Source organism: Patiria miniata, unplaced genomic scaffold (assembly GCF_015706575.1).
Source record: "Patiria miniata isolate m_02_andy unplaced genomic scaffold, ASM1570657v1 HiC_scaffold_16, whole genome shotgun sequence".
Lineage (NCBI taxonomy): Eukaryota > Metazoa > Echinodermata > Asteroidea > Valvatida > Asterinidae > Patiria > Patiria miniata.
In genome coordinates this window covers 1,667,243-1,694,494 of record NW_024037054.1, presented here as the reverse complement: position 1 = coordinate 1,694,494, position 27,252 = coordinate 1,667,243, and the positions used below count along the sequence as shown (strand labels likewise).

Sequence of the window (27,252 nt, the reverse complement as noted above, 5' to 3'; positions counted from 1 at the left end):
ACTATAGATAGGCCTAGTATGAGAAAAAGATGTACAGGGCGTTTGAAAAAAAGGTAATCCTAATTTAAACGGTTAATATGGCCAAACTATTCATTTACCAACAAATACCATGGTATCATCTTAAAGCAGGAACTACCTGCTTTCCAATGATACATGACATGTACCTTGGTTGACATTCCAGGGTCCCGCATCATTGAGCACCATTGTCTTGAAAATGTGGCTCAAAAGTGGGGTTGGTTCACTTTCATGTCGAGCAAAATCGGCACAGTGTGCCGGAGGATATTCGTGATGAAAGAGCATTCATGATGAACTGAGATGAAACAGCACAAGAGTATAACAAAATGAAGAAGACTCAAGTTCTTGTTCAATCATTGAATTCTATTTATGAGTAAAACATTTGCACTTTCAACGCCAGGAAAACATGGTGCACCAGCCCACCGTCTCACTGCTGTTTGAAATCGCCTGTGGGAACTCAAAGTCCCCAGGTCACCAGACCTCACACACTGCAACTTCTTTTGTGGGGTCATTTGAAGAACAAAGTGTTCAGCACTCCACCAAGCAACATACAGGCACAACATACAGGTTTGTGTAACTGGCTTCAGCACCAAGTGGAAATTTTGTGAGAAGATCCAGATACCGTGGGACCACCTGTGGACGACATGCACTGTCACAGCCAACTGTGTTTGGATAGGGGTGGACACATATGTGGAGTGTCTTGGCAAATGAGGGAAAGTTGGAATCTGGAAAATGTTTTCCTCATGATTAACACCCTCCTGTGACGTCACACTATTGTTTCTTCTCGCCACTGTTTTGCACGAATGGAGCATGGAAAAATTGACATAGCAGGATTCGAACCAGGGACCTTTCAATCCATAGCTCATCTCATTAACCACCAGGCTACTGTGGCAGCTCGACAACTGTCGTTCTTTTAAATGCTTTAAACATGGAGGTAGGAAACTCACTAAATAATAACAAAGATGTTACGTCATTGTTCTTTTCTCATAAATAAACACAAATGTTTTTCCCATTTTAACAAATTCAACAATGAAGCTGTACAAAGGCCTTTGTTCAAGCAATAATGAGGAATTCATGGAGGGTGTTAAGTAGGTTAATACACTCGGTAGTGCGCCGTTCGTGGGTGAGAATCCCATTCTCACCCACGAACGGCGCGTTCCTTGTGTATTATCCTTGACATCAAATTAAATGATTCAACAAGAACCTGAGTGTTCTTCAAATTTGTTTATGCTCTTGTGCTCTTTCCTCTCGAATGTCCTCTGGCACACTGCGCCGATTATGTTCAACATGAAAAGTGAGCCAACCCAAATTTTGCACCACATTTTCAAGACAATGGTGCTCAATGATGCATAACCCTGGAAGGTCAACCAAGGTACATGTATCATTGGAAAGCATGTAGCTTCTGCTTTAAGATGATACCATGATTTTTATTGGTAAATGTATAGTCTGGCCATATTAACCCTTTAAAGTAGGATTACCTATATTTTTTAAACACCCTGTAATTGCAAATTTTGAACAAGAAAACATCCATGGCAAGTTTAATTCTAAGAATAAACAAATGCAGGTTAACTTGAAAATGAAATCATCATTTCCCATATCCTTCCAAAAATAATTATTTTAACATGTAGTTAATTAATGCTATCCAAAATAGTTAATGCTATTCTTTTTCATCCAAATTGATTGGTATCAATGAACACACCAAGGCCCGCTGCAACCATATTTACCCTGTAAAGTGCATGCACACTCACATGTACTTGATTTGATTTAGATCAAAGATAATGGGATGGCAAATGAAGGGAACTTGACAGCAGAATAGCAGAGACAGACATTCAGTCTGCCTCATCACCATCTTTTCCAACTGAAGACCCTCATGGGATTACACTACACTTTATAGATCTATTCTTCACGTTAATGTCAAACAAATGTATGTCATGTACATGTACTTTATGTACATCTATGTATGTACATGTATGTGCTGACATGTTTTGTTCAGGCCATTAAAGAAACAAAATGCTATTTGTCAAGCTGTACTAAAGAGCAAAACAATTTACTGTCCAGAAATACAGCTAGACATTTTTGGAGGAACTAAGCCAACACAGAGTTTGAGAAATCTCACTGGTCTGCTGTATTGGGTTTATTTTTTTTAGAGAGATAGCAGCGCATTCTATTACTCCCCCCGCGCTTACTCCTTTTAACAAGAGCCCATTCAATTAGATCGACACGTTACTTTTCGTGCTTCTCAAGCCTTGCCCTTGTGACCGACCCACCGAGTCGGTTACTTGGGTAAGTATCCCATAAGGTCATGCCAAAACATGGCTGCCACGTCCGGTGATGCGCCAGCGGTGGGAAGTTCAAAAACTAAAATTATTATTCAAATTACTCTAGACACTGGGTAGGAATTTGAAAAAGGGGCTCCGATATTTCACATATCATGGTTTTCAGGTGAAACTTTACAATGTTCCCTACTGCATCAAAAAGAATATCATTTTGCAAGATAACTACAGCCACCATAGCTTGCTTGCGGCGATCTGAATCCATTTTGAGAGTTTTTTGTTTGGTTTGTCACTCTTATATGATGGCCGTGTATGTAGAAAGTCGAGTGGCCTGAGACTATTTGTTTAGTCTCACGTATTGTGAATGTGCAACTTTCCCAGATTTAGAGGCACGTTAAGCGTTTGGTAAGTAATCGAATCCAACCAAAAAAACAAATATAGAATATGACACTCAGTAGAATTCCTTTTTTCAGACATGCCAGATTGTGCCACTGTTGTATTGATTATTTTCACAGATAATGTACCCTTGTGAAAAAAATCATATCCTGAGACAGTTTAACAAGAATTGAAGTATTTGTACAATTTCCATATTCAGTTTTCAGTATTTATTATGGAAGGCATCAACGTCTTTGAAAAAACTCCTTGGACAATATCGTCAAATCAGTGAATTGACCTCATCCAACCAACATAACTTCATCTGCATCTCCTTCAGCCATTTAGACGTTCACCAGAGGAAAACCAAGAGGTCTCTTTCCCCCTCTTGACCTTTCTCTTGAGGGGAGAAAGAAAGGCTGAGCAAGGGGAGGGGGAATTTGAAGAAGACATGCTTGGCTCCCCATGAGAGATCAGCCTCTTCAATAAAGCCAGTACTTAGGATGGAGGTCACTACTGTAGATTCACTTATGGAAGGACACATGACTAAGACACCAAAAATAAAGAAAATATATACTTTTTAAGCATAAAAAACAGAAGTAATGTGTTTTTCATAAAGCACAAGCCCCGCACAGCAGCGCATGTTGCACCACTGCATCCACACAATCTCATTCTCTCCAAGCTTTGTCAGAATTAAATGGACATAATTATACAGGGTGGATAAAAAAAAAGAAACTGCGATATTATTGCTAATTGGAACAGAAGTAGGGCACATGTGAATCAAAGGGAGATATCCTCTGTTAGGGTTGAATCTCCTCTTTAAAATGACACCCTGGTCATGTCATTACATTCACGGTTGACTGAGCAGTGACCAATTTTATGAAAGGGTCTATTTAGAGAATTGCGCCACTTTTCATGGTGAAATCTCTTTTTCCAACACCTGCCTTGATTGGCAACCATAGCCTTTCACTCTGTGACAAATGACACCACAAAAACCACAATTGAAGTGTGGTGCAATTCTCTAAATAAACCCTTTTATAAAATTGGTCACTGCTCAGTCAACCGTGCATGTAAGAACATGACCAGGGTGTCATTTTAAAGAGGAGATGCAACCCTAACAGAGGATATCTCCCTTCGCTACCCTAAAAATGTTATCGGCAAGTCAAAAAAATATAATTATAAATGAATAAATAAATTTAAAAAAAAATTTCTGTTGTCTTTTCTGTCTTCACAAAACACCTCTCAACAACCCTTTTGCGAGAAAAATTGCTTGTATTTATTTGTTTTCCTACTTACATTCGCTATTTTTTTTAAAGAAACCTCTGTTGTTTTTACAAGTTTGCTTCGTGAAACTAGTTCACAATTATCGATGTCGCGGTGACGATTTAACACGTGCATAACGCTAGCTCCATGCAGCGATGACTGGTTCCCGCCGCGCCGCGCAAGGGCCAATTTAGAAGGCATGATGAAAATATACCAGTCTATGCATCATGCTATGCTGTATATGATGGCCGCGGAGCATGAACTGTACGATGTCGGATTCAACATCATAAAAATGCCAAGAAAACACCGATGGAGGTAGAAAATGTTTGCAAGTTAATTCACAGAACTTGATCTCTCTTGTCTGTGTATGTATTTTCCGTGTTCATCAGTTCATTTCGAGGTCGTACTATCGTATTTGGAGAGATATGATGCAGCATGTTTCCCGAAATTTTCTACCGTAAAAACGAGGTTGTGGCTCGCAAAACACAGTAGATGACACACGAGGCTTGTACCGCGCGATGTATGGACAGTGTCAGCCAGTTTCCCGTCTTGACTAGCGTTGTGCATATGGTGCACACAACCTGAATTTTCCATTATTTTGAAGACTTATCGACAGTAAAAATACTGACAATAAATAAAGTAAGTTTTAATAATTTTTTTGGTCATTTTTTGTATAGCTTTCATAGTGCCATGGAAATAGTTTGGGCTAAAATTCGCATATAATTGAATACCCCATTCATCAGCACAAAAACAAATTCTGACCTGGAAAAGTGAAAGTTAATGTCAACTCCTAAATACAATTTTAATTGTATTTAGATTAAATTAATCAGTTATCTCCTTAAAATCAAGCAGAATCTTTGGGTGAGGCGATATAAAACATATATTGACTGCTTTAACTCGTGGTGTAGTAAAACTAGCCTCCCTCAGTGATCAATGGAGCATTCCATTACCCTCGGCTATGAACCCTCCATTGATCACCTTGGGAGGCTAGTTTTACTCCTCCACTCAAAGCAGTCAATATGTATACAATTCCTATAGAACTGCATTTGAGCAAGGTTTTACTCACTAAGTTGTACATGTTGGTCCATTTCTGGATAATTACTGATGTGCAGGGGAAAAGGCTGGTTTACTCCCATTCATATCATACAGAGTATTTTGTTGAGGATGAGTCTGTAAGATGAACCTGATCAATGTATGACGTCAGATGGGATCGATTCATACACTGCACATGTACAATGTGTGACAACAGAGGGGGTAGTGAAATTCACAAGGTGTACATGAGTGTACATGAGTGTACATACCGTACATGTACAACGTACATAGTACATGCATGTATAGTGCATGTTTTTAAGTCCATGTGATAGTTTCAACCTGATATATTGATCATTCCAAAATCCCAAATCTGATCAGATTCTTATAAAATAAACAGCTGATATTAACTTGGCAATTAACAAAAGGAAATTGATTTTAGAAGAACTTCATTTTGGGATCAAATGGACATTCCAGCCATTCTGGTGAGGTGGTTCATGTCATTTCTGATTCAGGTCATTTCTAGAGAGGTGGTTCTGACTGTTCCAGTGAGGTATATCTGGGAATTATGCTGAGATGGTTCTGGCCATTATGGTAAGGTGGTTCAGGCCATTCTAATGGGCTGGTCCAGGCCAGACCAGTCCAGTTGGATGGGTCAGGTGATTCTGGTGAGGCAGATTCTGGTGATTTGGTTCTGGCTATTCTAGTGTGGTTGTTTTGGCCAATTTGGTGATGTGTTTATTTTGGCCTTTATGGCGAGGTAGTTCTGGCCATTCTGGTACTTGGCAAGTCTGGTAATTCTGGTTGGGTGGTTCAGGCCATTCCGAGGAGGTGGTTCAGTTCATTCTGGTGAGGTGGTTCTGGCTAGGTTTGCGAGGTTCCGGCGGTTCCCCGGTTCTAACCGGTTCCAATATGGGAACCGAAACCGCGAGTCCAATCTTTTCAGAAACAGGGTACCCGCTATCCTCGTGTCCGGCTCCAAAATTGGTTCTAGATTAAATGAATCATCTACATAGGAATTCAAGCGCGGGTAGGCCCGGGACATTTACTCTGGCCGGCTAGTCAAAACAATATTTCATGGAGAGTCAGAGACAAACCGCTCAACAGAGCCCTTTGCGAGTTTGCTGTCGGCCACGAGGCGTGCATATAGAGCATTGAAATGGCCCTGTACCATGGATAATAAACGTGCATGGGGCCTGGCCAGACAGCTCGGGGTTACTTGGACAAGCGGTGCAGTGTGAATTTAGGTTTTATGAAATACGGACTCATAGGATGTATTGCACACGCTCATGCATAGATAGGAAAAGGAACGATCAAGTGAGAGGGTATAACCAATAAAACGAAAAAAACGTCCGATTTTCACAGGAGTCCCATCTTTATATCACACTGGCTCCGAGTGCTGGAATCGGCTCTGATGGACCTGGGCGCACCCAGTTTTGATTGAGTGCCGCGGGAATTGACTCTATGGACCGGGGTGCAGGTACAAAGTACCCAGCTCCAAACGAGTCACTTATACCGGAGCATGAAAACGAATTAATCCTTTGTTTGGTTGATCGGTGCACATGGTTATGAATAAAATGTCACGCAGTTACGCACTAAACACGTGGGCTGCAAGAAAATAATACTCATGTTCACGCAACTTAAGCCCAAGAGATCCGGACCGTCTGTGACTTGTTCAGATCAGAGCCGGGTATTTTTTAACTGGGTCCATCAGAGCCGATTACAGCACTCGACCGGTCCCACTACAGTACATGTAGTTGTACAATGTACAATTGAAAGCAAGGTACCAGTGTACGTGTACGTGTACGTGCATGTACGTGTACTTAATAGTGCAGTATAGTGATTCATTCTCTCGGCGGCATGGTGGTCGTCGCGGCAAATAAAATCAAAGGCAAGGAACAGAGAATAAGGTAATAAACGCTCAGCTTGCTTTCAATAACACAATATCCATAGTTTCACAGGAAAAAGACTCACATTTGAAACCAAATACATAGTGGAATAACATGTAATGCACATTGAAATCCACAGAGCACAGACCTCACAAGGTGACACCATTATTCCTTACATGTATTTCAAGAGCTTATGTTTTTCATTGTTTTTATTGCCCCTTGGGGAACGTCCAGAGCAGAACAAAAGACGACTTATGGGATTACAGACTTGTGGCAGAGATTACCGATCTGTTCAAGTACCACTGCTGGTCTGATAAAATGTGGGGGGGGGGGGGGGGATTTGTTCGTAAAACGTTTCCAACATACATGTTGAACAGAGATGGAGGGTACGAGCTGGCCCACGTGTACAACCGCCTCCTGTCGTGTGACCAAGCATGGTCACGTGACGGGTCACGTGAGGGCCTCAACAACACTAGTTGATAAAGACACCGTGATGGTGTCGCAAGCTCCTGATACGAGCTCTGTAACTCCAGTCCCAAAAGGGTATCTTTTATTTACTTATTATACATGTACTTTACTTTTTGGTAATAATTTTTGATTCCATAATGTTACCGTATTTATATTCCATGTTTGCGACAAGTTCCAAGTCCCATTGTGTGCCAAGCCACATGGCACAGGTTTTGATCTGTGCCGGCAAAGGGGCTCTATTTTTGCGCATTGGGGGATGAAAACCACAAGCGGGCTTTTTCTGGGATAGATTACATGTGTCAACACTTAGACCCCTGGATGGGACAATAGACCCCAGGATGGGAGAGTTGGTGATCATCCATCGGGCCAGCCTCCTGGACCAGCCTCCTGGGCCGATAGCTAGTCCGGTACGAAACGGCTTTTTGCTAGCGGGCGAGCTCACCAGGAGACCCTTTTCGAACCAGGGCTGAATGGTCACCAACCCTAAGGTGGCTGTGGCCATTCTGGTGGGGTGGTTCTGGCCATTCTGGTGGGGTGGTTCTGGCCATTCTGGTAATGTGGTTCTGACCACTCTGGTATAAAAAGGTGGGTCTAGCCATTCTTGTGAGGTGGTTCTGGCCGTTCTGGTGAGGTGGTTCTGGCCATTCTGGTAAGGTGGTTCTGGCCATTCTGGTAATGTGGTTCTGGCCATTCTGATAATGTGGTTCTGGCCATTCTGGTGATGTGGTTCTTGCCATTCTGGTAAGGTGGTTCTGGCCATTCTGGTGAGGTGGTTCTGGCCATTCTGGTGGGGTGATTCTGGCCATTCTGGTGAGGTGGTTCTTGCCATTCTGGTAAGGTGGTTCTTGCCATTCTGGTGAGGTGGTTCTGGCCATTCTGGTGAAGTGGTTCTGGCCATTCTGGTGGGGTGATTCTGGCCATTCTGGTGAGGTGGTTATGGCCATTCTGGTAAGGTAGTTCTGGTCATTCTGATGGGGGTGGTTCTGGCCATTCTGGTAAGGTGGTTCTGGCCATTCTGGTGAGGTGGTTCTGGTAATTCTGGTAAGGTGGTTCTGGCCACTCTGGTGAGGTGATTCTGGCCATTCTGGTGAGGTGGCTCTGTTCATTCTGGTAAGGTGGTTCTAGCCATTCTGGTGAGGTGGTTCTGGCCATTCTGGTAAGGTGGTTCTGGCCATTCTGGCGTGGTGGCTCTGGTCATTCTGTTGAGGTGGTTCTGGCCATTCTGGTGTGGTGGTTCTAGCCATTCTGGTGAGGTGGTTCTAGCCATTCTGGTGAGGTGGTTCTGGCCATTCTGGTGAGGTGGTTCTGGCCATTCTGGTGTGGTGGCTCTGGTCATTCTGGTGAGGTGGCTCTGTTCATTCTGGTAAGGTGGTTCTAGCCATTCTGGTGAGGTGGTTCTGGCCATTCTGGTGCGGTGGTTCTGGCCATTCTGGCGTGGTGGCTCTGGTCATTCTGTTGAGGTGGTTCTGGCCATTCTGGTGTGGTGGTTCTAGCCATTCTGGTGAGGTGGTTCCGGCCATTCTGGTGCGGTGGTTCTGGCCATTCTGGTGTGGTGGCTCTGGTCATTCTGTTGAGGTGGTTCTGGTCATTCTGTTGAGGCGGTTCTGGCCATTCTGTTGAGGTGGTTCTGGCCATTCTGGTGAGGTGGATCTGGCCATTCTGGTGTGGTGGCTCTGGCCATTCTGATGAGGTGGTTCTGGCCATTTTGTTGAGGTGGTTCTGGCTAGGGGTGTAAATTTACGGGTAGTACAGGAACCGGGTACCCTATTGAAAAAAAATATGGGTACCCGGGTACCCCTTAAGGAAACCTGAGCCAAAAATTCAAATTTGGGAAGTTGCTCTTCAGATTGTTCATAAAGCTCCGCATGATAATACTACCACACTGGTGCGGCAATACGGCTAGAAAAGATGTATACAGTGAGCTCTTTAGCTATGTGGCGAAAACTGCAACTTGTGCAAGCATCATAAAACGTGACATTGGTTTTGGTTTTCCGTGTATCCTATTTTTCATTTTGAAATTGTCCCACTGACATTTGAAGCATTTCTTTTTCATTGACTGAGAAGTTACTAAGTAATATGTAAAGTTGGTTACGGGTACTCAATTCCATAATCTGGAACCGGTTCCTGACATTAATGGTCGGGTACTCGGGTACCCAGTTCCGATGCACAGCCCTAGTTCTGGCCATTCTGGTGAGGTGGATCTGGCCATTCTGGTGAGGTGATTCTGGCCATTCTGGAGAGGTGGTTCTGTTCATTCTGGTAAGGTGGTTCTAGCCATTCTGTTGAGGTGGTTCTGGCCATTCTGGTGCGGTGGTTCTGGCCATTCTGGTGTGAGTGGCTCTGGCCATTCTGTTGAGGTGGTTCTGGCCATTCTGGTGAGGTGGTTCTGGCCATTCTGGTGCGGTGGTTCTGGCCATTCTGTTGAGGTGGTTTTGGCCATTCTGGTGCGGTGGTTCTGGCCATTCTGGTGTGAGTGGCTCTGGCCATTCTGTTGAGGTGGTTCTGGCCATTCTGGTGCGGTGGTTCTGGCCATTCTGGTGTGAGTGGCTCTGGCCATTCTGGTGTGGTGGCTCTGGCCATTCTGTTGAGGTGGTTCTGGCCATTCTGGTGAGGTGGTTCTGGCCATTCTGGTGCGGTGGTTCTGGCCATTCTGTTGAGGTGATTCTGGCCATTCTGGTGCGGTAGTTCTGGCCATTCTGGTGTGAGTGGCTCAGGCCATTCTGTTGAGGTGGTTCTGGCCATTCTGGTGCCGTGGTTCTGGCCATTTTGGTGTGAGTGGCTCTGGCCATTCTGGTGTGGTGGCTCTGGCCATTCTGTTGAGGTGGTTCTGGCCATTCTGGTGTGAGTGGCTCTGGCCATTCTGGTGTGAGTGGCTCTGGCCATTCTGGTGCGGTGGTTCTGGCCATTCTGGTGTGAGTGGCTCTGGCCATTCTGTTGAGGTGGTTCTGGCCATTCTGTTGAGGTGGTTCTGGCCATTCTGGTGTGAGTGGCTCTGGCCATTTTGGTGTGAGTGGCTCTGGCCATTCTGGTGTGAGTGGCTCTGGCCATTCTGTTGAGGTGGTTCTGGCCATTCTGGTGCGGTGGTTCTGGCCATTCTGGTGCGGTGGTTCTGGCCATTCTGGTGTGAGTGGCTCTGGCCATTCTGTTGAGGTGGTTCTGGCCATTCTGGTGCGGTGGTTCTGGCCATTCTGGTGTGAGTGGCTCTAGCCATTCTGGTGAGGTGGTTCTGGCCATTCTGGTGTGGTGGTTCTAGCCATTCTGTTGAGGTGGTTCTGGCCATTCTGGTGTGAGTGGCTCTGGCCATTCTGGTGTGAGTGGCTCTGGCCATTCTGTTGAGGTGGTTCTAGCCATTCTGGTGCGGTGGTTCTGGCCATTCTGGTGTGAGTGGCTCTGGCCATTCTGTTGAGGTGGTTCTGGCCATTCTGGTGCGGTGGTTCTGGCCATTCTGTTGAGGTGGTTCTGGCCATTCTAGTGAGGTGGTTGATAGAGGGTGGAACCACCATCTATCAAAATTCTACCAAATTACCCCTATATATTCCGTGAGCAACCACAAATAAATTTGCAAGGTTTCATAATCATGACGTCATCAGACCGGAAGTTACTGTAGGGCTAATTTGATCATTTTCTTTTTAATTTAAATCTATCATTTGATATCTGTCTCATGACTTTGTTCCTAGCCCAAATAATGACTTTTGTTACACTTAATGTTGAACCTTTGCTTCCAAATACTGTGACATCATCAAATTACATACACGTATAATTTCCATATTTCCATGCGTCATTTTTACTTAATGATAAACATGTATCCTTGTTGAACTAATTCAGTATTCCCTTTCCCTTTTTGACTGAGGACGTCATCAAACCGAAAATAACTTGTACGTGTACCTAAAATGTATACTGAAATTTATCATACCCTAATGGATGCGTTCTTTTGTACAAAATAATTGGTTGTACTGGAAAGGTTAAAGTTCATGATCTTTGTTCTGACATTAAAACATTCATAACTTAACTAGGCAGTGTCTAACGAAATAGTTGTCTGCCCAACCACTCTGCGTTTGTAACTCAACAAATGCGAACCTCTAGTGTTTTCGTTGTTTCAGTCACTTGTCTGCAGGGTGACTGCTCAATACAAATGGTTTACCTTTCTGAATTTCTCCAGCTGCTTGTAGGTGTCTGGGTCTAGTTCCTTGGAGATGTCCTTCATCCACAGTAAGGCGGCTCTATACTCTAGTCTGGCACCCTCCATCCTATTGATGGTCATCAGAGTATCTGAGATGGCTCGGTATCGAAATGTTTCAATCTCCTGGTACAGGCGAACAAGTGGGCCCCTAAGGCCTAATCTGGGAATGTAAAAAAAGACGATGAAAATGGTCAAGACCAAATGAAGGTTTGTTAAAATTAATCTTTACAAAGCTTAAAGCTCATTACATTATTATATTACCCTTATCTAACATTTACTGACCTAATGGTGTTCATTTTGTCCCAGTGTTTCCTTGTCCCCTGTTGTTTTTTTTACATTGATGTTAATTTTGATGTTTATGGACAATCAGGATGTCATCTTGAAGTTACTCTTCAATGCACGATCTTTAATAAAGGATCGCTGCCAGTGCCAAGTTTGGTATAGGATAAAAGGCTTTAAAAGGGCCCATGCAATGTAATTTATGTAATGTAATCCTTGAAAATGTACCTTTGTGTCCCATTGAACAAAATGTTCAATTATCGTTTTGCCATTTTCTTGGGAATTTTGGTGCCTTTTTTGTTTTATGCTAATGCCAATTTCCATATGCGCAAAACTGTGATGTTATTCCAGTAAGAAACCCCGATGTTACAGCTATTTCAGCACTAAAAAGGCTAGAATTTTGGATATTTTGCTGTCGCTAATGTTCTTTTCTTTGATTATCCGTTGCTACGTAGGTACATGGCAGTAAGCAAATGAGCAAGCTTTCTCACAAATGTTTTCAATGAGCAGATTTTGGGTTCACAATTTGAACAGAAAACCACTAAACTGAACAGTGTCGTCCTGAAATGACATCATAGCAACAACACTCTCTGGAAAAGCATGGAAAATGTTCAATGTTTATAAGTGCACCTTTCAATAAAAGTAACCAAAGGGTCATTCCGTGCCAAATCACCCAATGGGTTAAACCCCACCCCCTTCAAAATTGCTCATATTTAGTGAATGGGGTTAATTTAGGTTGAAAAAGCTGAAATTTAGAGTTTAAGCACCATCCGATGAACGGTTTTCGCGCTACCACCCACCATTGCTTGGCAATTTTAGTCAAAATGAGTGTGGCCACAAATTTTAAACTGACCATATCTCAATAACCTGTGTGCCAAATTTGTTGTTCCTGGTTGCTTTGGAAAGGTAACATCATAAGGAATCCAAATTTACCATTCTTTTCATGTTAGAGTAATTTGAAGTATGATGACCTTTTGACCTTTACTTTGAACTTGAATTTGACCTTGTGGATCAAGTGAACTTGAGACAAACTCTGATGAAAATTACACCTCAACATGTTTTCTACAAAATATGTAAATAGGGGGTATAAAATGTTGTTTTGTTACTAGCTCATGTCAAAGTTTGCATATGTGTTGCAAAAGGTGATATCCCTATACATACATGCACATTTCAGGGACAAAAGAAATCCCTGCATTAAATCCACTAGTACACTGCAGGGACACAAGGGCGGATTCAGGGGGGGGGGGGGGGGGGCCAAAGGGGCCCATGGCCCCCCCCCCCCAAAAAACGAAACCAATTTTTTTTTGTTTTTATGTGACATCGCAATAAAGGCAGGCAATGAGTACACCACCATCTTTTCCTCAAAAAAAATTGGTTTAAGTGGTCAGAAATGGCCTCAGATCGCACCACAGAGCATCTAGAATCCAAAAATATTTTGGGGCCCTTAAGCGGGCCCCAAACCCCACGCCGTAATTTTTTGGACCCACTTTTTGGGGGGACCAAAAATTTTTTGGGCCCCCCCCAAAATTGAGTTCTGGATCCGCCCTTGCAGGGACAAAACAAAATCTGCATTAATCAGCAATTATTGCCACGAAGCAAGTTTTTAGTGCTCATCAGGGCATGCTTGGACAGCTGAACTCGTCGGGAAAATCATCAGCACATGTGGGAAAATGTTATCACAGTTCGGTAACACGGTAGCAATTTACGATGTTCATTTCTCAACGTCATCAAGTCAAATTATAACGGTATTTTGTTTACACAACAAAAATAAGATTCATCCTTCAACTTGTGTTGTATAGCATGTGGAAATTGTGGTGCCTATTTCTGTCAGACGTGTGTGGTACGTGTAAGTTCGAACAGGGGAATGGCCTATATGCTTTTCATTGTAGCCCAATACATTGCACAATGGACATGTACATTATGTATGCACTTCCTAAGCCAAACCGAACTGAAGTTCGGAGAAAAAAAATCGAACTGCAACCGAACCAAACCGAACTTTGAGGATCAGTTGCAGCACTACCCACCAACCAACCAACATAAGCAGCTCTAGCCCACGGAAAAAGCAAACAGAATAAATTAAATACTTAACAACAATTGTTTGTAACAAAAAAGTAAAACTTTCTACTGCAAAACAAATGGGTTGAACGTTTTCATATATTTTGATGACAGTACTTGTCCATTGAGGCATTGATGCATCGGTCATGCAGCGATTCAAGTGATTGTTCTTTTTAGTACTGCAGTCGCAGTGAGCTTTCTCGATCCTTTTGTGGTCTGCCCGCGCCACTGAGTAAAAAAGACTTTTCAAATTTGTACAGTAATATCAAATGGATTTTGGAATGTATTCCTGAAGGGAAAATTTCTAACAACTACTGTACTCAAGACAGAAGTTATAGCCAGTGAATTATTCTTGAAAATGCGTAAAACAAAGGTCAATCAAAGTATATTTTCCAGACACCTTATGGAATCACAGTCGATGAGCCTTCAATGGACACTCTCATTGGAACGGAGGCATGCAATAATTACTTCTTGTCTCAAAAAGAAACCACTTTCATCTAAACAAGTCAACAATCAATTTCTGCTTGTAGCCAATTGGAAATTCTGCAATCTGTAAACCATTCAAGCCAAATCTTTTTTTCTAGAAAATTTGTGTTTTAGTTTGTCCACATCAAAATAAAATCCAAATTTTTGCTTGCAGCAATTTGACATTGTTCAAACGGAAGACGGAACTTAAAAACATCTAAAAATGAACTAGCAGGAATGGGAAAATTGGTTTGTCCACTTTTGGGGCTTCATACTGTACAATGAAAGAAAGAAAAAGATGCATAATGAGCAGACTATATTTACTATCTTTACTCTGACCTTTGTTCCGAGGAAACAATCTGTGCCTTTCCTACAGCAGCCATCATCTTGCCAGCCCTTGTCTTGTCATGACTACTCTGTGATTTAAGGAAGCGACCCATGGCATTTTCATCCTGGGAAAGAGCTGGAAAAAATCAATCAAATTCCATTAAAGTCACTTTCAAAATTTCTAAAACATCTGCATTTTGCTGGTTGATACATTTTTAATGGGACAGAAGCCCCAAGAATGGCAACCACTTCTAACCCACTTGTTTCTGAGTCTCTGTGTCAATTTTTTTCAACATGCACTGAATGTCAATGCCACTTTGCAGAGCTGCTGACCTCCAAATCCCCAAATCAGTATTCTTGAAGCCAAAAATCTGTATTTTCAGTCCAAAATCAGTATTTTTCAAAATTGAAGAATCATGCTTTCCATAAGCCTCAGTAAATTGACGTTCATGCGTTAGCAGGTCAGCTGAAACTAATGATATGCGGCAGCAGGGAACATGAGTTTGTTCGCCGATTCAATCATCTTCATTTTGTAAAACTTGGGTCTGCCTAATCAGTAAGGTCCATTCTTGTAAAGCTACTCCCTTATTTGTTAATGTTAACCCACAAAGTTTCCGAAACATCTGTATAAAATGTAAGACAACTTCCTAGTGGCTACTTTGTTCCTGGTCTATGGGTGCCATCATCCAGTCGCTGGCTCAGGCGCGGTTCTAGAACCAACATTTTTTTTGGGGGGGGGGGTTGCAGGTTGGATCCAGAATTTTTTTCAGGTATGCCTGCTGAAATGTAGACCGTAGGCCTGCATTGTAGCATATTTATCGCTAGTCACCGCAGTTGATGCCATTTCAAAGACCCACGAAAACCAAAACTGCATGGGAAATCCATCACACATTGTCTATAAAGTGCTTTGACTCGCATTATCTTGACCGGGGGCACGTACACGATAGTTTTTCTCAATGGGCAGAGCTGCCCGTATCTATATGTTCATTAGTTTTCCCTATGAACAGAAGGGGTGCTTAAACGTTCAGTATCAAGAAATCTTGCCAAAGAAAACTTATTTTTTGAAAAAAGCAAATCACTATGAAACAATACGCCTTGGCACATACAGAGCATCTTCCGGTGTCAAATGTACAGTTGACTATGCATTGCACTGTGCGTGTGGACTGAGTTATGCGTACATGCCTTGTGAGTTTAACGAATCCACGCTCAATTGTCTCCTTATTTTATTCAAAGTTAAAGCCAAATTAGTTGAATCCATTCGGTTGGAATCGCAATGAGCCAGGACATGTGCATTATAATAGCATAACATCATTATGCTGGCAGCTCTGACTTTGTATAAATTCTAGGGCCCTCCCACAGGTTGGGAGTGTAGAAAAATGCGGTGTTTCATATTCAGTTTGTAGATGTTGTTTTTCTTTTCGTTATCATACAACAGGTAAGGCCAAAAAAAACACTTAATTATTGTCAACATATTTACGTTAGATAATTCTTTAAAAAAATAATGGAAAATTCAGGTCGTTCGCACCATATGCACAACGCTAGTCATGATGGGAAGCTGGCCAAAACTCTGAGGTGTGTGATGCACTGTGCATGTGTGGCGCGCGGCCGACCATAGGCTGACAGACCTCGTTTTTACGGTCGGAAATTTCGGGAGACATGCGGCATCGTATCACTCCAAATACGAGTAGTGCGATCTCAAAATGAACTCTTGAACACGGAAAATACATACACAGACAAGCTAGATGTTCTTTCTTCATCTGTGTTTTCTTGGCATTTTAAGATGTCGAATCCGACCAGTTGACAGTGCATGGGCCTGCAATGCACATGCTAGCACTATCGATCGCATAGCCATGGACTGGTTACCACATTTTCATCATGTCTTCTAAATTGGCCCCTGCGCAGTGCAGCGGGAACCAGTCATCACTGCATTGAGCTAGGTTTACGCACGTGTTTATAGTCACCGTGACATCGAATTGCAAAGTAGTTATATCGCGAAGCGAATTTGTAAAAAATAATGGAGGTTTCTTTTGAAAAAAAAAGTAAATGTAAGTAAGAAAACAAATAAATACAAGCATTTTTTGACGCAAAAGGGTGTTGAGAGATATTTTGTAAAGACAGAAAAGACAACAAGATTTTATTTTTATTAATTCAATCATTATTATTATTATTATATTTTTTGGAATTGCCAATAAAATGTTTAGGGTCCCAGCCTAAAAATAGGGTCGGTCGGGTAACCGGAAGCAAAACTATTTTTTTTTTGGCCTAAAGAGCGCGTCCTATTACATAACACATTCCTGAATTCCGCTTGAAAGCTTGGCATTGTCTGCATGAATTCATTCTCAGTCGAGTAGCTTAACCTCGCAACCCGGGAGCATTCCATATCAAACAATCACAGTGGTACTGCAGTTTGTGACTTTATACTGCTTTGTCTTTCAATTGCTTGGAGCAAAAGGGCATGATTTTTGCTCATCATCCTGGTCGCGCCCACGTTTCCTCCACGAGTTTTTTTTTTCAGACAGATGTTCAACGCTTGCCCATTCCACCAGAAACCCAGAACTTCGCAAGCTCGCCACCGGTCCTTTGCCTTAGCTTCTTCTGTCAGGAAAAGCAGAATCCATAACCAAAAAAAAAAGGCCCCAGGGAAGCAGAGGGAGCCAGATGGCCTCATCCAAGATCAATATCCAGGTCTTTCTGATCAAGCCCATGGCTTTTGCTCTCTACTTATCATCCCTTTACGCTACCGGGAGCAAATCCGATGCAGTCACAGCCAAATGGGCGCACAACTAAGCCAGCCTACAATCGCCTACAGCTCACCCAATGGTCAAGACAACCCTTCAAGGCTACAGGAGACTCACAGCCTCAAGTCCTACCAGGAAGGAGCAGGTAACTCCAGAAATTCTTGCCAAACTTTACAATGCTCATGGGCAGCCCAACGCCGCCTTAGATGAGTTGTGCATACTGTCTGTATGTTTTATTTGTTATGCTGGTTTTCTCTGCTTACATGTAAAGGCACCTCTGACAGCCAGCCACACCGACCCATATATGACCATGGTACACAGCCTGAGATCAAATTTTTTTTATTTTTTCTGGGAGGATAACCAGAGGGCCCAAAGAAAACAAAAATCCCTCGTGGCACAGAAGAGTACGAGCGCACAACTCTACTCACATGGCATGTACATGTATGGTCCGCGGACAGGATTTGAACCAGGGCCACAGTGGTGAGAGGCGAGCACTAATTCATGCACTAGCCACCCATGCCACCATGAGTTCCTTGCCAAATCTCAAGAAAGGCTCAAGGTTAACCATAATTATCTCCATTCAAGTATTATTCTGGTCGCAGGGGGGCCAGCTTAGTATTCTCTTTGTTCTTTATCATTGTCTGTCTGACTGACTCAATGTTACTTGTGTGCAGGGCAGTGCTATCATATAGGATTATCCTAAACACCACTGGATGTGCTAAATCCAGCCCAATGTGCACGAAAAGACTTCTACTTATTAAAGTTCCAATGAATAGCCATTTGGAATCAATTTAATAGAATGATGTGCATTCTGGGACCATTTGCTTTTTTCTCTGCACATTTCAAAGTAAATTTCTGATTTTTCTTTAAAACTAAAGTTTACAACTTGTACCGTAATTTCCTGCGGATAAGGCGCGCGGCAGATAAGGCGCAGGTCCCTAAAATCACCCCCAAAAAATTCAAACGCCAACAGATAAGGCGCACCGCCGCATAAGACGCATGTTTGACCGCACACAGAAGAACACCAGGCGTCACCCGGTGTCGGTACATCGCCACAAAGGGGCCATTGTGTTGCCTTAGAAAGATCACACTATTCGGAGGATGAATTAAACCGTAACCACATTGGCTGGTCACATGTAGAGCCAATGGAGAAAAGACCAATGTAAATTGATACCGACCTTCATCCATTCTGATCCGGCAATTTGACCTGTTAACATCCGCCCGGTGCACGAGTGGCGCGAACATGTTGCGGTCTCATGAACGAAGAAACACGTTTTCAGGCGTGTAGCTCATGTGAACATTTCCAGCGTATACAACATGCACAATAAACAACCGCTGAACTACGGGCTAGCACCGCGCATGCAAAAGCGCACGTGGTATCCTAAAACTACACTATAGGCCTTATTTTTGTTGCGTGTTCGTCCATTACTAAACCTTTTTCATTCCTGAAATTGTACTTATTTTTCCATCCATAAATGACTCTGAGTCCGCACTCACCAAAAGACTTCACTTTGGCACAGAATCATGGAAAAGCTTACGAGTATGCGGATGAGAATAGTGCCGATAACGCGGTACGTACCGAGGTGACAAATCTGAAGTATTGATTATAGAAAATTGGAAAATGATGTCGTAGTACATCATGTGACCGTTTCTAACCATAGAAAATTGGAAAATGATGTCGTAGTACATCATGTGACCGTTTCTAACCAATGAGAAGCTTCAGAACCAGGGAATCCCTTATCGATGCATTGGTTTCTGCCGTGATGTCACACAATGAGCGGCTCTGTTGGATTTCACCTGTTAATTTATGCACGCACGGATCCTCTACGGATCCGTGATTTATGTTGGTGAATTCGCGTAATTTTTTGTCTGTGAATTCTGATAGTGCAGTTTGAAAACTGACCCATCCTGGCCTAGCATGCAACCATGCAACAATGGCACTCCCACAGAGCGCGCGTAATTCCGAACTCAGTGACCTTTCGGACCCAACATTTCCGTACGAAAAGGTGGATCAAGCATAAGTGGGAACGCGACTTGCGGTTTCGTTGCGGTAAGATAACGATCACACCAAAATGCCGGATCTTGATCCACCTTTTTCCAATTCAAGTGGGAACGCGGTGTTAGATAATACAAATTCCCATAATACTTTTTAAAACAAACGTCTAAAAAGAGGCAATTAATAAATGAACGATTTGAACGTTTAATGAAACAAACGAAAGTGCAACAAATAAATGCAACAGCATTTTCGGAATGAAAAAAACGGCCACAAAGAAAAAAGTTTGTATGACGGCATTGTTGGAACGAAAGCACGATCACTAAGGGGGATCAACGCATTGCGGCATTGTTGGAATGAAAGCACGATCATGGGGGATCAACACATCGCGGCATTGTTGGAATGAAAATACGGTCACAATGTCTGGAGAGTTGAGCCTTGGTTGACCGCATTATTGATTGCGGCATTGAAAGAATTCTTCACACAAAGACCGTCACTTTGAACTCAAGCGACACCAGATAAGGCGCACCTGTAGATAAGGCGCAGCGATGTTTTTGTGGTATAGAAAGTCAAATAAGACGCGTCTTATCCGCAGGAAATTACGGTAAGTGTTAAACAGGTCATGAATCTTAAGATAGTGATGGATATTTGCGCTTTCTGTGCAGTCTTGGATGAAACTTTTACTCAGCTAATGGTGTCAGTGGGAAATTGAAGTACGCCAAATTTGAGGACATTCAAGGGTTATTGCCATCAATCATACTTCTGTAAAAAATGATAGCTTGATAAGCAAAGATCACTCACCGCATAAGTTATCTTGAAATTTTTCTATTATTCTTAATAGGTCCATGCAGGTTTTCTGAATTGAATGGAACACCTGTAAAGCAATGATCATCAAAACAATTATTGTACAATAAATTTATGTACAATAAATTTATAAATTCATGCTCACATAAAATACATGTAATTCTGAAAAAGAAATAGCCATATGATCACATACGGTGCACATAAAACTGCACAGAACATGACTTCAGAGGCGTGATACATACAGCAGGGTTAGACGCAGAACAAAAGCTGGCACTGTTCCACTCCCAAGCAATGCAGTGAATTTTCTTTTCTAGTTCTAAAGATGTGGAGTTAGATTGCTTAACTGCCCTGTCAGCAACATATATGTGTTTTTCCTGTTCATTAAAATGATTGCCCCTGAGTTTCTCTTGCTAAAACTTTGCTCCCCTCTCCTGAAATACTTTGCTATTCTATGCATCATGTGCTTCACATTTCAGCTACATTATTTTTGTAAAACAGTCTGGTCTGCGCCACGAGTCCCATTGGTGTCTCCATCTCTAAAGAACAGCTTGCTTGACATGTTTGAAGTCATGCGTGGCCTTCCAAACTTGGGTCATGACTTAGTCTGCATTGCCACAGTTATAAACCTAATTTTTTTGTACACTTTTTGTAAGATTATAACACAATTTGAAAATTAAGATTATGGGGTCACTCAGTGTAACTAATTAATATTGTTAATTTTGATTGTAACTGTTCAAGTTGTTTGAACAAGCATCACTGCACAGTAGCCTTTGTGCAGTAGTGGCAGTAGCAGCACTGCACAATAGCAGCTGCCTTCAGACCATATACATGTACCACGGCATACCAGAGTGCGGCTACAGCCGTCAGCTGGTGTGGAGGGGCTAAGAAAGTTTCAGAGCATTTGGATATTTTTAAAACAGTTTAGGGGCCAGCTTAAAGTTTCCAAACTTTACATGCAGAAAATAGAAGAAATGGTATATTGCCTTTTCTTGTATTTTAAGCACCCTTGCTATTTTTGTTAATTGCAAATCGATCCATTTTTATACCCTACAAGGAAAGAACTTACTGTGAAGTCATAATGCTATCCCATAATAAAATCTGTTAATTTCCCAAAAATTCAAAAAGTGCGACATAAATCAACAAGCGGATTTCAGCTATGTTCTCAGCAATTCATTCGGGGAAAGGAGTACATAAAACTTTTAAATACTCACCAATATTATGGTAAAAATGGTGTGGCATCCATGTTACATTGTCAACCTGTTTTACTTTAAAATGTCATGCTGAAAAGCATCCCAATGCTCACAGACTTCCTTAAACAATGAAGAGTCGAAACAAACATTATTTATATTATTTTGGTGTCTCTTATCAGCAACCCCTTATACTTAATTGGCAGAATGTCACAAAGTATTGCCCATGGAAAGACCCATACATAAACTCACCTCTAGTTTAGCATCAAGCTCCGAGTCACCTGCCACCACAAACTCATCTTCTTTTCGGCCTAGTTTCTTGATGACGGCCTGTTTCGTCACCCAGTACTGTTTTTGCACCCTGTTGGCCACAGATTTCCCAGATTGCTGCTGCTGCTGCACATGGCGATCATAGGCAGAGGATGAATAGCCACCCGAATCCAAGCTAATAAAGAAAAGTAACTAAAAAATGAGGATGACGATGAAAGTGTTTTCAGCTATCATGACAAAAACAATTTGCCAAGCATAGCAGAGGAAACATGTACATGTTCACACACTACAGCGTGCATCCGGTGTGCTTCGTAAGCAGACACTCTTTGGTACCGGACACTTTTTGGCATGACACCAGGTCCTGGTGCTTGACGTGCTAGGCATGCGTGCGCGGCCCCCGGATCCGATTTTCTGCGGTGCCTTGTTCTGTCTATGGAGTAAAAAAGAATGCTACATTCGTCTCATAAATACGTAACGTTATGTTTTTTCTTTTGATGAAAATACGTGACTCGAGTCACGATTCACCAAGCTCGAGTCCGAGTCATCATGGTCGAGTCTGGCTCCGAGTAATTTTCCAATGTGCATGTACACATATGCCTTCTGGCTTCAGACTTCTGCTGAACGGTTTCAGTAGCTCGTTTGATTAGCTCACCCAAGTCAACTTGGGTAAATGCAGATGGGTTAGGCATGAGAGCCGTGCTAATTGAATGTTCAAATGTGGACCATCACATGATGTCTGTAGCTGCAGCCATAGTCATTGACAAAAAGCCCATTTCGGACCGAGTCTTACTTTGAGACCTACTGCTTTCCCGTTAATCACACAAAGTAATAACATAGGGCCAGAATTACAGCCTCTAACCTTGCAGAGATCAATAACTAATTATGTTTAGACTTCAAATAAAGTTGATGTTTAGGTCCACTTAGTCTGTTCCTCTGTCTGGCCACCTTTTCCTTTTCTTGGAATGAAGAACACATGCGTGTGGCATATTTTCACCAATCACTCCATTCCACAAGCAGGGTATATGGTGCCTGACCCGGGTGAGCCCCGAGAATGACATCAGAGCTAATTGAACAGCATTGGGATAACCTGAGTTTCCCTATGTGAGCTAATCCAACGCACCCACCCATGAGTCCAGAGATGACTGATTCATGCATGGAAGCCTCTCTCACATGTAGGCCACATAGGTATGTTCAGAGGTACATGTAGACGTGCTGGCAGCTCTGGCCTTTCAAGCAGCACGCATATCTGCGCTTTTTGGATTTGGTGTCTTTGTAACCTTTCGCCAAGGCCATCGTGGCTAAACTTGCCGGCATTAGACAAAGCGGCGACCTTGTGCATATGTCTTCCAAGAAGCAACCTCGACTTCAAGGAAACTTTCAGTGAGTATTATGAGCTTAATTTTTTCTGCTCTTCTACAGAACTCAGCGTAATTTTTTCTGCTCTTCTACAGAACTCATACCTCCACAGAGATTGCCAATAAGTAGTTGCTTTGGCAGGCACTTCAATCATGAAGATTATGTGTCCTGCCATCAGACCTGAGCATTCTACAGTGGCCCTTACAAGGACTTCTGAGGACTTCAGTATGCAGTTTTTTCATGTATCAACAATACATTGGAAACTACTTTTGTTTGCTGTTACTTCAATCTTTTAAACTTTTATGAGACAAAAAAATGATAAAAAAGGCTTTGAATAATAGTGACTTCAACATCAGATTTCATAAGAGGGAATTTTGCATCGGGGTGATGTAAATCAAATTAGGTTTTGCCCTTCACCAACGCATATTTCAGTAGGTTTATTTTTTTTTGTATTCGGCGAAGCACGCGCGGTTGCTATAATTTGTCGGTTCAGTGCGGGACATCGCCTGGCTGCAATCGGCTCAGTGAGAATGTGTCCCTGACGCTGAATTCAGGCCCACTTCAAAACATGACTCAGCAACCTTTGATTGAACTCGAGACCCTAGAATATTGTTTTCTCAGAATATACAGCATTCATTGAGCTGAAAGTTCTTCATGAGGTTAGTTGTTCAGTAACCTTCTTTAGATTTGAGCACTTTTGTTGCTTTAAACGAACATAATGCACAAATTACAAATGATGAAAATTGGACGCTACCTTTAGAATTTGGATAATACGTGTATAATCTGTTTGTGCTGATTTACATGTGGTACACAGGAAGAAATCCTTCCAAAGTACTGTAGAAAAGACATCTGAAGAGTTTGCCTTTACTTGCAATGCATTTGGAGGGATCACACTGTACATTACATCACTTACATGTAACTGTTGTTGATTTACACATATTTAAATCTTGAACAAATGCAAGAAAAGAAACATGTGGGCAATTCCATGGGTAACAGACTGACATCTTGGGAGGGGTTTTCACAATGTATCCCTTCTGTAAGGTTGTTGTAGTAAGTAAGGACCCAAACTCAAGTAAATTTTTGTTCATTGCAAGTGCCCCTTTAACCTGCAGTTTTTCTTTCCAAATTTATTCTTTGTCGGGGTCCGGTAAACTTATGTGTTGCCATGGTAACAGACTGACACTTGTGCATCCTGCCTTTTCCAAACTGAGTGTTCAGTGGAAAAACTCTGTGAAGTTGGCAAATAAAAAGTAATGGTACACTAAATATATTATAAAGCTAAGTCCTTGCTGTTTATAAATGGTGGTGGTTTTCGTAAATCAAATGGCGTGATCAAAAATATGCTCGGTAACAGACTGACATCGGTGGTAACAGACTGACATGCTCTGAGTTCATGTGCAACATGTACAGTAAACCTACATGTATGACCTCTTTGTCATGTTCTTTTCCTGTTTTAAAAAAATTCAAATTTCGGGCCAAAATAAAGAAAAATGATAATTTTACCCAAAAAGTTGACACAGCGCCCTCTAGTGTTGCCGTAGGATGGGGAAGGTTGTTTGAATGTTTCTATATTGACTCAAACAATATTTGTACCAAATTTGAAAGAATTTGAATGCAAAATGTACAAATTATGCCCAAAATACTGTTTTTTGACCAAAAATTTTAAAAACATAAAAAAGTAAAGTGCCCTCTTGTGGTGGCAGTAGCACAACCAAATGAGTTCAACTTATTAAGTACCTACCAACCAACATTCTTGCCAAATTTCAAGAAAATAGGCCAAAGCACATGGCTGAAGTAGTGGTCAGAATACCTTCACCTGGGCCACTGATTTAACTATGCACTTTACCCACAATGCCTTGCATCTAGAGCCATAGACTTGTACATGTGTCAGTCTGTTACCGTCAGTCTGTTACCACAGGGCCGGCGTAAGTCTGTTACCATGGTTTATTTCAATAATAACAAAATGGTACATGAATTTTCTTTGTCAATTTTGTTCATAGCTTGATGACTACAGAGAATCCAAAAAAGAGAGTTTTTCTAATAATATAAAAGACTAAAAAAATATTTTTTAAATATTTCGGTAAAACAGACTGACACATAGTTTTGGTAAAATTTAAAAGCGGCAGGATTTTGGGTAAAATGCAAAACAAATTCAATTTTGTAATTCTAGGCAATAAAATGCGGCTTTTTGCTTAAAAATTACAAAATTCCAGAAAATTTGTCAAAATATACTTAATCAACTGGCAAAATATACCTAAAATTGCAATTTATTAAATTTTGCTTTTTAACCAATAAGTGCTTTTTTCCACCCATTTTCATGTCAATTTTGCATCTGATGTAAAATTGAGTGAATTTTTTGTATTCTGTACCTTATCAGCTTCAAAATGGTAGCCAACATGACCATTTATTATAAAAAACAATTTATGACCCTCAGGATGACATTTTCACAGAATTGCCCATGTAGCATTTTCTTCTTTGATAACAACAGCAAAGAAGTGCTTCTTGAAGACCCAAGAGTATCATACATGTACGTGAAGGCATCCCAAAAACTCCAATAATGAGAGATTAGAACCATGTAATGCAAATCATTGAAACATCAACTTTTTGTTGTAGTATATTATCCAGTTGAGTACGTTGACCTGGTAGGAATTAATTTTCTCTAAATTGGGAACATGTAAAATTGTTGGGAAATATTAGTTGATTTAAATCACGACTTCTTTTTGGTAAAAGGTTCAAAAAGGAAAGATAAGTCAATGCTGTTGTTATATGGGGCTTACATCTATATCAGTATCTTATACCAATTACTAGGATGAAGCCTTAGAATATAAAAATACAATTCATTAAATGAAGAAATAATTTTAAAAAGTTTTAAAGAAAATTTCTTTTTCATGCAGAAATTAATTGATTTAAATCAGTGATAACATTTGAGTAAATGCCATAAGAAATTAAACATGTAGTGTTTTCATATACATTGTACGTGTAAACGTACATTTAATGTTACAGGTTTTCAGCTTCATGTGTCTAAAAATTTCGTTCCTATTTCGACAAAGTTTTTGCTTTATTACATACAATGTATTCAAAATAAATGTGTATTCCCATTACAAATTTTGTGTTTTCCATTGACAAGTACAATGTTGCAAACGTAATTAATGATGGTCTTCTTTGTTTTCTTCCAAAGACCATCCAGTTCACATAAATGTAAATGTCCTACCATGTTATTTGTCACATTATTGTAAAATGCGCACACATACCGGTATAACTCTGCACATGTGACACATACATGTGTGTACATTACACTGCCCACATGTGACAATTGACTCTTCATTCCAAACTACAGCAAATTTACATAAAACAACACGTAAAGTCAACACGTCTCATGTAAATACTCACCTTTCATGGGATAGCTGATGGTACTGAACATGGTTCCATTTGGCACTGTCCATTTGCAAATGGTGCCTGTGCATTTGCGTACTTATTAGTGTACTACTTTCCAACGGCTCCCCTGAAATGTTGCACTTTACATGTTCCACACAAAATGGCCATACACACTGACTGTAATTTGTCAACTACCAGTTCAGCTCATGGTAAAGTGGTACATCCTTGCCTGTGCAACAGGGCTAACTGTTAAAACAGCTTACTATAAACTACTCAACCAAGTGACACTGGATGAATGAACCAACACAACTGTCCAACTACTGAGACCCCAAAAGTAGCACACAATGACAACTGTACATGTAACTGTGCAGTGGGAAAACGATGTGAATTGTTCTGTTCCAACTCCATGAAGACTTCAAAGACTTGCAAGAACTATGTATGTACATGTATGATGCATGTAGTCAACAGTAGAAACTTTTACCACGACAACATCAAAATTGAGAACATAGAAAATACATGCATACATGTACACGTACTAGTACTGTTCATCTATTAGAGTACAGCTACATGTATATATAGTGTATCTCGTTTACATCATGATGAACCCAACAGCTGTAAAGGTATATGCACATGTACATATGGTGTAAACCATTGAGATCACTACAACTTGTGTTTGATGTACAATTCTGCAATTTAGGTAGCCATTAACTGTAAAACAATTCAACCATTGCTAGTGTAAGCAATTAAGTAAATGGATTGTTTATCACCACCAGATGTTTAAAAAATTTGCATTGCAAAATAAAAAAAGAATTATACAAATGCATACTATGCATGTATTCATGTACATATAAATACAAATACATGTACATGTAGTTTTTTTAATGCTTGCAAGAGATAACCATATGGTCACAGTT

The 27,252-nt window shown here is 41.4% G+C and overlaps 1 protein-coding gene across 8 annotated transcripts in view; it reads right to left on the bottom strand.

The window, feature by feature from the left end:
* Window positions 1-27,252, bottom strand: part of LOC119722631 (islet cell autoantigen 1-like) — a 73,617-nt gene that overhangs the window by 22,530 nt on the left and 23,835 nt on the right. For 4 of the 8 annotated variants that reach the window (XM_038192838.1, XM_038192842.1, XM_038192839.1 and 1 more), the window contains 4 exons: window positions 21,590-21,782; window positions 20,148-20,220; window positions 14,628-14,751; window positions 11,451-11,649 (listed from right to left, as the gene is read on the bottom strand). In XM_038192838.1, coding sequence (XP_038048766.1) covers window positions 11,451-11,649; window positions 14,628-14,751; window positions 20,148-20,220; window positions 21,590-21,782 — 589 coding nt within the window. Of the gene's footprint in view, window positions 1-11,450; window positions 11,650-14,627; window positions 14,752-20,147; window positions 20,221-21,589; window positions 21,783-26,353; window positions 26,579-27,252 lie in introns of those variants that run through there. The other 4 variants (XM_038192837.1, XM_038192840.1, XM_038192843.1 and 1 more) reach the window with 3 other exon arrangements.